The sequence below is a fragment of the Anopheles merus genome, chromosome X (genome assembly GCF_017562075.2).
Source record: "Anopheles merus strain MAF chromosome X, AmerM5.1, whole genome shotgun sequence".
NCBI classification, from domain to species: domain Eukaryota; kingdom Metazoa; phylum Arthropoda; class Insecta; order Diptera; family Culicidae; genus Anopheles; species Anopheles merus.
The window spans coordinates 5,435,393-5,446,382 of NC_054081.1; the positions used below are offsets into that span (position 1 = coordinate 5,435,393).

General features: G+C 49.6%; 1 protein-coding gene across 1 annotated transcript; it reads right to left on the bottom strand.

Annotated features, from left to right (window-relative positions):
- Window positions 1-444: 444 nt before the first annotated feature.
- LOC121594808 (protein big brother) lies at window positions 445-9,152 on the bottom strand. The gene is made up of 3 exons (XM_041918511.1): window positions 8,174-9,152; window positions 5,646-5,876; window positions 445-2,133 (listed from the first exon to the last, which is right to left on the bottom strand). The coding sequence occupies exons 1-3, from the start codon at window positions 8,336-8,338 to the stop codon at window positions 1,837-1,839; spliced, it is 693 nt and encodes a 230-aa protein (XP_041774445.1). The 5' UTR covers window positions 8,339-9,152; the 3' UTR covers window positions 445-1,836.
- Window positions 9,153-10,990: the final 1,838 nt, after the last annotated feature.

Here is a 10,990-nt window from a genome sequence, read left to right on the forward strand (position 1 = left end):
AGCAAAACAAACCGAACAGAACCAAGAGACACACGCGCTGTACAGTGTAAAAACGGAAGAACAAAACAAAAGCAATTAAGTTATACTTCAAACAAAATTATTTGTTTTTTGTTTTGTATTTGTATTTTATGTTGTTTTTTTTTGTGTGTTTTGTTCGTCGTTTTACTTTCTCTTCGTCTTTTTGTTTTTTTTTGTTTGTTTTTGCTTTACTTTTGGTTATTAGGTTCGTGTTTGTTGTCTTTCTGACTGCTGCTGACATGTTTCACACGATGTGTTTTGCTTGTTTTGCTTGTTTTTTTTTCAAACGGAGAGAAAGATTTCATTTGTCTACTTCTAGTATGTAGGTTTAGTGTGTGTTTTTGTTAATGTGTGTCTGTGTGTGTTGTTTTAAAAGTTTCTTTTAGTTGTGCAATCTCAAACGTTCCTCTTGTGTTGTTCTCTTCTCCCGAAGGGGGGGGGGGGTGTGGGTGTGTGTTTTTGTTTTTATTATAATTTTAGCTTGTTTCGCAGCTTACCTTCCCGGCTTGCCAAACTCCCCCTTCCTGGCTTAGCCCTGTATTTTAAAACATCTTTTTTCCGAGTTTTCCTCCCTTTCTCCTCTCTCTCTCTCTCTCTCTCTCTCTCTCTGTCTCGCTCGTAGCTTTGTTCGTTTTACGTCAATTGGATTTTTTACCGCCCCGCTTAATAGTTACTATGTACAGCTTGCCGTTCCGCCCGGACAGGACGAGGGTTGGCTTTTTCTATCCGGTTTTTCTTCCTTTCTTCCTTTTTTTTTCTCTTGCTCGCGCTACCGCGCTTTAAACGTTCATCTGCAAAACACGTTTCATTTAAACTATTTCACTACTTTCACTTGTTTTGGCATTCTCGCGCACACGTGGGGAGCAGCGGGATAAAGATAGCAAGGGAAGTAGTGGGGAGGAAGGGGAGGGGAGGGGGAGCTAAAAAATAGTGTGCATAAAACAGCATACCTGTGAGAGAATGCGTATGTGTGTGTGTGTGTGTGCAATTGTCGTATTTTGTTGCCGCGGGAGCTATTCACATTAAAACGATCACCATTCATTCACTAAAAACAACAAAACAAAAAAAAACACTTTTATGGCAAACGCACTCATCTTCTATCTCTCTTCCCCTAGCTTAAATCTAGTGTATTGCGCCCCCCTCCCCTTTCCATCTCGGACATTTTTGGTCTTCTTTTTGGAGGCATTACTGTTTGTTTTTTTTTGTTTCTTGCTGGTGAAAACTAAAAACAAAATACAATATACACACACACATACACAGAAGCAAGCACATGTTCTCTCTCTCTCTCTTTTTTTCTCTCTCTGTTTCCGCAGGCTGCGATTCTCCATTTGACACTGTACACGGCCCGGTGTACTAAGGAAAGGAGTGTGCGTGTTTCGGGAAGGGGGCAAACGGTAGGACGGAAGCGGAAGGGGCGGGAAGGACACATAACTAATAATCCATAACACAGATTGATTCACAAATGTACAATATACAAACACTTCCAGACGAGGCAATTTAAAGAACAGAAGAAAACGAAAAGAAAGAACAAAACACACCACAACGGCGAGTAACCCTGCCCCATGCCGTGGCTCGTGCTTGCTCTGTGCTCTCCAGCAAGATAAGCGGCTTGTTTTTGTTTCTTCTTTTTTTTTCTTCTTCTCTTAACTCACCCCAACTCCACGTAGAGAGAGATAGAGAGAGAGACACACACGCACATGCACACACGTCTCATTGGCAGCGTTTAGTTGGGGAAGGGTATGGGGGGAGGGAATTGGGAACCACCGTGTTTTCTTCTTCTTCTTACTTCTCCTCCTCCTCCACCTTCGGGTTGGCACTTTATCGCCGCCACATGCCGGACGAGCCGGCCGTCACGCCCACCCCCATGCCGGACCCGTTCCGGCGCATCTGCTCGAACTCGTCCTGCGTGGTGCGCTGGTAGGTGCGCTGCTTGTCCTCGAAGTCCCGCAGCCGCTGGTTGTACCGCTCGAGCTGCTCCCGCAGGATCGCGTCCTCCTGGGCGGCCCGCTTCTCGTCCATCTCCAGGCAGCCGATGCCGTCCAGCCGCTCCATATCGAGCCAGCCCCGGAAGCGCACGCACACACCGTTCATGATGAAGTGCGATTTAATGTGAACCTGCAGGGTGGGGAGAGGGAGAGAGTGGAGAGAAGGAAAGACATCGATTAGAACCGGTTCGCTGTGTTGTGTCTGTAAGCAATCGTAAGTGTGTGTGTGTGTGTGTGTGTCATTGTTTCATGCTCAAAACACGTTAAACGTTAAAGAGGCAGCATTTGTCGCACCGCGTGCCTACCTTTCAGGCGCAACATCGATAAACGATCGCCTCGGGGCCGCCGTTGAGCCTGCCGTGACGTGGTGTCATTTTTATTTGACATACTCTACACCCCCTGCCACCGGAAAAAAAACAAAAGGGCTAAGCCCGAACCCGATTTATGAGCGTTGCTGAGCGTGTGCGATAGTGTGTTTACAAGCGCGCTGCTTAAATGAGTGTGTGGCCCCGCCGCTCTATTGGGCGCGCCCCTCCCGTCACAACCGTGTGACAAACGACAATGTTTGTTGTACACCCCCACACACACACGCACACCCTTCGCCGAAGGTGGCCCCGGAAAAGGGAGATAATTTACAACGCTTGTTTTACGCTCGTTAAACACGGCAACAGCGACAAACGGAGTGCTGAGAAGCGGCCTCGGAACCCGACGAACCGTACCGGCGCGATCGCGTCGCCGGTGGGCTGCGCGTGTCACTCGATCGCTAAGCCCCGTACGGCGTGACTCCTCGAGCCGGCCCAGCTGCTGCCATTTCGCTCGGCACAGTCCGCCTGTAATTGGATACTGCCTGCCTAGTCCCTGCGATCGCACGACCACTCGCCGACCGACTGCGCGGGATTAGTGGGCCTGCTCTCCGGCACCGATGCTCACTGCCTGCTGTGCCTGATGGGCAGCACGGCAGCAATTAGGCCCTCCAGGGCCCAGTGGCACGCTTCATTGAGCCCCCCCCCCCCCCCTGCAAAACGGGGGCACCCTCTTAAGACGCACTTTGTCCACCGCCAATCACTCCACTCCAAACCGCTTTTTTTTTGGCACAAGTTTGCTGCACAATTAGTGGCACGCGAGCGCGCCTGTCGTGTTTTTTTTTTCTCTCGGTTTCTTCTCTCCTTCCAAGCGACACTTTGCTCCGTGTGTGCCCGAGAGCACCCGAAGAACAATCGCAAAACAATCGTCAGCTGGTCTGGCCTGCTTGGTGGCTTGGAAGATGTGGCGCGCACCGCAAGACAATGAACGAAAACAAACCATTCCAAGATCAGTCGGTGGGCGCACAATTACGATCATCGGTTGTCCGCTTCTCCACACACACACACACACAGCTGGCAGATGGGTACGCACACACACATACACACACACACACAGAGACACGCAATGTGTGCGAAAAGTGCAAACGCCCTCCCAACCAGCAGAGGGAGCGCGGAGCCCAGATGGTGGCCGACACCTTCGTCAGGCCGCCTAATCATTAGCGGCTGCCGCAGCCGGGAAAGCCCTCTTGTCGGAAAGACGGATTACCTGTCTCGTCTCGTTGACCGGGCTACCAATTACGTGGTAGGAATCGTGTAATGTCGTGCACACCGTTGAACCGTCTGGGGCCGAGGAGAAACAAAGTGCAAAAGACTTCAGGACAGGTTCAGGTGCCGAGCTGCCGCCGGGAAGCGTGTTGCGTGGGATGTAGTTTGGAGCCGTTTTTTTTTTGTTTTGTTTTGTTTAAACATGCACACTCTTTCCAACGTTGCCCCGCACCATTTCCATCCCCTTCCGCTGACTGTCCGGGGTTGGCAGCAACAAAAGCAAAGGAACGAACAGTTGGGGGAAATTGACGTTGTAACGCGTTGGCACAACAACAAAAAAAGCTATTTTACTTTTACTGCAAAACGTCCTCCCCCATCGCCCTTTGGAGAACACATATTGACATCCTGCACACACACACACACACACACACACACACACACACCACACAATAACCATTGTGCCAATTCTGCTGTCATTCACCAGTCACGGCACGGTTCCAACCGTTTGTTCCGGTTTCCGGACAGTTTCGGTTCGATCAATGCGTGCCTTCCGCACCAAAAAAAAAAAAAAAAACGCTCGCGACGGGGGCACAGAGGCAGAACCGGCCGACGCGTCAGGGCGTGAAAACTGCACTCCAACTTGTCAATTGGACACTCTTTTTTTTCTCTTTTTTTTCACCGAAGCTGCCCGTGTAAGCACTGTTAACTGCAGTCGCGTTTGTGCACTCTTCTTGAACTTTCCAGCGCAACTTTGCTTCACAATTTTGGATCGACCGGGGCATCGCAGATGTTCGCATCGTATCTTTTGAGCGAGCAGCTCACTGGCGTGTAGCTGGATGTAGCTGTAGCTCACACGCACGCCCGCACGATGGCGTGGAGGAGTGTCCTGCCACCAACAAGGGAACGGTGCGCGCTAAACCGCCTTGTGCGCAGGATCGGACCAAGCAACAAACAACAAATGAAAGAAAGAAAGTGCCTGGTGAAAGAAAAAAAAAACACGCTTCGGTGCAGCATCCAGCCATGGCTGCCGGCGGTGGGCGGTGTAGATGACCACCGCCTGAAGGCAGCACGTCTTGGCGATGGGACGTGTTTTAGCCGCGGTCCGGTTTCTTCATTTCCGCACAGGACATCCGGAACTAAATGGCCTTAAATGGCACTCCAACGAGCAAGCCGCTCAAGCATGCTTTCGGTTCGGTCCAGTGAAGTGGCCAGCAAATCCTCCGACAATGCCCGGAATCCGCGCGGCACCAGCCGTCCTTAAATGATGTAATTGGTTGCAACGAGGCAAAGGAACAATCATCTTGGGTAGCACCCGGGACCGGGTAAGCGGGGGGAGTTTTCACACAAAAGGGAAGGATAAATATCAACACACACACACACACTAAAACACACACACTCAAACACACAGAGAGCAAGGACCGATGGATTGCGAATAGATTTCAATTATCTCCGCTGGACCGTTGGTCCCTGGGTTTTCTGTCAAATCTTTTCTGTCTTTCCTTTTCTCCATCAGCCAGGTACACACACACACACACACACACACACCCGCGCTACCCCCGGAATCCGATGGGATGGGCATGGCAATTGCATTCGCTCTGCTGCTTATTGGAAATTTACTTTTCAATTATTTCGGGCCTAATCGATCGGCGCACTTCGAACGGTCCTCCTCGGCCTTGGAGTGCCGGAGAGGACCGTTTTGGTTCGTTTTTTTTTTTGTTTGCTTGCTGCTCTTTTGACGCTTCGTTTGTTGGTCCCTTTTGCTGCCCAGGTTCGCAGCACCGCAGTAATTCACCAAGAAACAAGCGCAAAGGAAACGGTCGCTGTGTGTAATTGCTTCTTCCCATCGCTGTGCTGGGCTGTTTGGTGTGCTGGTTTGTATCTGGCCACCTTTTCTGTCTCTCTCTCTTTGCTGTCTGCTTCCCCGTATCGCACCCATCATCCGTTGGAGAGTTTGGGATTGATTTCTAATTTTGTTGCAATTTGCTTTTCTGTTTTTCTTCACTCCGCGAGCAGTTTATCGCGTTATTGGAACACTAGCTGACACACTGCACTGCGTAACGGGCGTAACACCTACCTTGCCGTGCTCCTTGTCGAAGTCACACTCCTTCTCCAGCCCGAGATGGGCGGGATGGTGATGGTGGTGATGGTGCGGGTGGTGGTAGAGGCCGTGGTTCGGGTTGAAGACGAGCTGCAGGTTGATGCCGGTGGCGGCGAACGACACCTCCGTGTGGCCCTCGCAGCACCCGGCCCGGAAGCGGCCCCGCCGCTCCTCGATCGGGCGATCGCGGAACCCTGTGTACCGGACCTGCCGGGGGGACAAAGAGACAAAGAGAGAGAAAAAATTAAGCAAAGCGTACAGGAAAACCTTTTTTCTTTAAATAGTGACACTAAAACGCAACCGTTTTTTTTTTTTTGCCGCCGGTTGTTCGCCCCAGCGGCAGTTAGTATCGCAAAAAGACATACGCCGTGTGCTGTGAACGTACATGTATACCACCGGTCCAGGCCACACAGCATCCCGCTATCGCTGTAACTGCGCATCAACCCCCGGTGCAATCGGAGCCAAAACGGAAGCCATTTGCTAAATTACGTCACTAAGGGAGAGAGATAGAGAGAGAGCACACGGCTGGAGCAGCGGCCGTGATGCGCTTGCGTGCGCGCTCTGTCCCGTCTGCCACATGGTTGGGGAAGTGGCATCGTACTCCTCTCCCGCGAGCGCTCGCTTTAAATTATTTGGCAGGCCCTTTTTTAAAGCCTGCCGTTGCCGATCCTTAAAGATATGGCCTACAGCCAGCCCCAAAAGCGGCACCCAGGCAGGGGAACGTAGCGGCGTAGCGGCTAAGCAAACAAGTCGCGCAGTAAAAAAAATGGACCCCCGTGCGGGTTTAATGACTGTTTACCTTTGCCCGCGGTAGTGTCCGAAACCCGTGTCCCCCCACGCCTGCCGAATGTCACACCGCCCGATTCTCGTTTCAAGCAGTCGGCCCAACGCCAAGCCCTGCCAAACATGTTCGATGTTTGGATGAGTGATGGTTGAATGGTTGCGTAAACAACACCGCACAAAATGCATCTACAACAAGGCATCCTCCAGGGAAAATGAAGACGGCGCCAAGAAAGTGATTAAAACTTGTGTGTGCTGTGTGTGTGTGCGGTAGAGTTGAAACACTGTTTTTTTTTTCTTTTCTTCCGGGGCACAGTTAAAGGTACGGATGCGGACGCGGGTTGCAAACGCTAACGCTCCCGATCGAGATGCGTTAGGTGCCATCAAAGCAGAGCTCACTTTGATGTGCATCGATTTTGATTGTTTTCCTGTGTTTGTTTTTTCCAGTCTCGTTTGGTTTTTTAGTGTACTTCTACTAGCACGCTGCTAGTTGTGGCTAGGCTTTCCAATAGTGCACATTTTTTTTAACACAACACACAAAATAACAGGAAAACAAGATCTAGCAACGAAGATATTCCTTTATTTAAGTTATTCTTACGGCACATTTTAATGATTTGAAATCATCTTTAACAGGATCAAAAAAAAAACATTGCAGACAATAATACTGTTACTATCACTGTTACTTTGATCGCGGGTTTCTTGCATTTTGATGATCTCTAAATCTCTTAATTCCTAATGCTTCAAAACAGAAACACGCTTTTTTTATAGAAAAATAGCAAAGCAATAAGTTGGAGTCATTCGGAATTTTGTATTTTTAAAGAAAAAGATTTTCGTCAAACAAAAAACATTTCACCAAACATAAACGAACATCAGACAACGCGTAACATTTCGCTCAATGTTTTCTATTTAATGTCGATTACAATCAACACATTTTCGTCGTAATAACTGAAACCCAACCAAAAGAAATGGGGGATTTGAAACGAAATCAACAAAACTTCAGCAAGTTCTTGTTATTTCTAAATTGCTACCCGCTATATTTAGCAGGCAAATAATTTGACAATCTCTAATGCAAATATTACTTCAGAATTGTAAGGCTTCTGAAGAGATGTGAAGATGCTACGCTACAGTTGCAATGAAATGTCCGATCGTAAAACCAAAGTAACTGAGCAAACGAATTTCTATCATTCTGGTTGCGTTTAGTGCACATGAGTGTGGAAGAATTGAATTCCTGCAAGAGTTCTTGGGAAATAACACTTCCAAGCTACACTTGGAGATGGTTTTGAACATTTCCTTTCTTCTCTACCGAATGATGTTGTTGTAAAGATGAGTTCTAAACTCTCCAGTTTAGTATCTCTTGAAAGATGGGTAAAACGTTTGTATGTCTGATTTGTTTCTTCTTTCTGGTTTGACATTTGAAGCAATGCTTTCGTCGGTGTTGTCTGTTAATTTTAGTTGACATCATTAGACAAAGACATCTCCAAATCGCTCAGATTATGGTTTATCAAAGTTTTTGCCAGATCTTCTATTTTGGTCTGTTTTCCAATGATGCTACGTTTTTAGCAATAACATCAAACCGCCAGCACACTTTCCACCAAAGGTGCCAATTCTTGGAATTCATTTCAACCCATTAATATGAATCTTCATATCTGTTTGCGGAAAAATCGGCGACAACCCTTACAAAAATTCCGCCCGCGCGCCCATCCACCCAAATCCCACTCGCTTACCTCGCTGTCGCGGCTCAGCTTCTTGAACAGGTCGTCGCTCTCGAACTTGGACTTTTGGTCCGGCACGACGCGCGGCATCTTGAAGATGAACCGCGGCTTGGGCTGCTCGTACAGCCCGATCGTATCGAACGGGATCATCCCGAGGGCGGCCGGATCGTTCATCATCGTGGCAGCAGCAGCAGCAGGTGTTTTGCGATTGCGATTTGATTGCGCGCCGAATTACGATTGTCCGTCCGACACACAGAAAACTCTCTGCACTCAGTTCGCTCCCAGCATCAAGCAGTGGCAGCGCCGCTTATCGCGATGTGCTACGGGGGAAGCACTCGTTTCACACGCAGAAAGGCATTAAAACACCCGCGAGCCAAGCAGCCTCTTTCACTGGACGGGCACTGTTATCACAAAAGCGGCACTGCTGCGGTTGGTTTTGTTGATAGTAGAGTAGTTTGTTGCTTGTGGTCCAGCCCGGTGGCAGCGGTTGCCGATTTGCGGTCGTATCCGTACTCCTCGCGTTTGGCGGAAAGGAGATGAGGAGGGGAGATGTAGGAACACACCACTGCACTGCACACTGATACCCGGTCGCCTCCCGTCTACAGAGCGTTCCGCTGGCTTATCTTCCACGAGAGCTCACACACACACACACGCGCTGGCCTTTTTTATTTTCTTTTTAGCAACAAGATAAACGACTTATTTTCCCACCACTTCCAAACATAAAACAGTCACTGTGTTTAGCCCGCACTCTGTCCATTAAACACACGTACACACACGCACACACGCACGTACACTGCCTATTCTCTGCTTTAAAGCGACGGTTGCAGAATTCGCACCTTTCCAAAAATCGCCTTCCAAAAGCGCGCGCGTATCCTGACCGACGATGACGACGACGACGACGACGACGAAAAATGCGAATGCGAAGGGTGTGCGTGCTGCAGGCTTCGGAGAAGCAGTACCGACTCCGCTGGCTGGTTGGGATGGAATGAAACCGTACCCGTGCCGGCCGTCCGCAGCAAGCGTCCGTGTTTCAGCCGCTCGCTTGCAGGACGGGAGTAAAAAAAAATGGAGAATTCCGTAACGAAACTGCTCGAATCGGGGCCCCGATTGGTGTGGCTGTGGTGGTGGTGGTAGTGGTGGTGCCGTTGCATGCACGCGCTACCGAAAGGGGCGGAGCCTTGCTGGTGCACACACGTGCTGCGTGGTGCCGCTGCCCGTTCGGGCTCGATTTTTTGGGCCTAGGCCACGCCTTTCCGCTGCTCGATTGTGGCGATTGCTCGACAAGGAGTCTGGTGTACCATGGTGTTTGTTTTGATAAGCGGTTTGGAGTGTGATGTTTTTTTTTTTTTATTTCTTCTTGAAGTGCTATAAGTGATGTTTTATCGAAATGGAACATGCTACAACCTCTGCATTTTTCACTGTTGTGTTTTTTTGAAAGTTATAAAGCATGATATGTGTATCAGTCAGCAAAAAAAAAAAAACAAAACCGAACTCTCTGGAAAAATCCCGAACAAGAACTTACTTTCCTTTCCATCCCCGGTTTCACTTTCACCCAGCGGACTCGCTACATTTATTCCACCCTTTTCCCTGCATCCTACTACCTCCCTTTCGCTCTCACACTCACTCACTCTCTCTCTCTCTCTCGCTCTCTTAACCGAGCATCAACATCCCGACCGGGAACCGAGGATGGATTAAGGAGATTATTCTCCGGGCGCGTTTGATGTGATGCTGCTGGGTGGTTTTTCCCTCCGACCCCTTGCGGTCCTGCTCGCTCGTTCTCGCGCGCTCTCTCTCTCTCTCTCTCTCTCTCTCGCTCTCCTGCTCTTGCATTCCCGCGTTTTCCCCCATTTGCGTGCTGGTTGTGCGCCGCCGTACGCGCAAAGGGGGCCGGGCGCGCAATATGGCGGTTTGGCGGCGGTTGTGGTGCCGTTTTTTGGCCTGTTTTTTAGCCACCGAAAGCCGGCGTACCACAATCGTACCGGTTTTCCGCTCTCCATTCCCCCCCCCCCCCATCTCGGCAGCGTCTTCTCTGCCCCTTGGCCCATGCTGGTTTGGTTTTTGCGCGTGGGCGGGCTGGGGATGGAGATCACAGTACTACGGGGTGGTGTTTTCTTTTTCTTTTTCTTTTCTTTTTTTGTTGTTGCCGCTGCCGCTGCTGCTCATCCGCACGCATCTTTCGGGTCGAGGTTTCTGGTCGTTTAGACTTTGTCTTGTTGTTTTTTTTTTTGCTTGCCTTTTCGGGTATTTTTATTGAAGAATTTCAATCATTTGAAGACACTGCACAAGCGAAAGAGATGGAGAGTGGGGGGTTCGGTGTGTGTGTGTGGGTGTGTTTTTGAGGAGGGAAGGATTAGGGTAGAGCATTGAAATAAAAGGATGCGCACAAACTATAATCACCTTCAGCATGATTAGAGCTGTTTTACGAAATTAGATTTTCGGGTCGCCCTTTTGCCGCCGTCCCGGTCGACCCCTCCTCCCAGGTACGTTTGCTCTTTATCACTGCGGCCGTGCGGGGAAAAACCCTTTCCCGAGAGCAACTCCGCCCGCCCCAGCCCCCCTCCCCCTCAGTACGTACATCCAATTTGCATAATTTTTGGAAGCTTTTTGCTTAATGAGCTCTCGCCGTGGCTTCCGCCCGGGTTGAGCACGGACTAACGGAAGCTAGTGCGATTATTTATAACTATACACACACACACACACACTACGAAATTGTGAAGGTGTCCCTGGAGGGGAACAAAGGTGTTAAGTGACAGGCGTGGAGACGGGGGGAACCTTTTCATCTTCCGCCGGGATCTTTCGTGTCCTTTTTTTCGCTCGACTTACATTGCA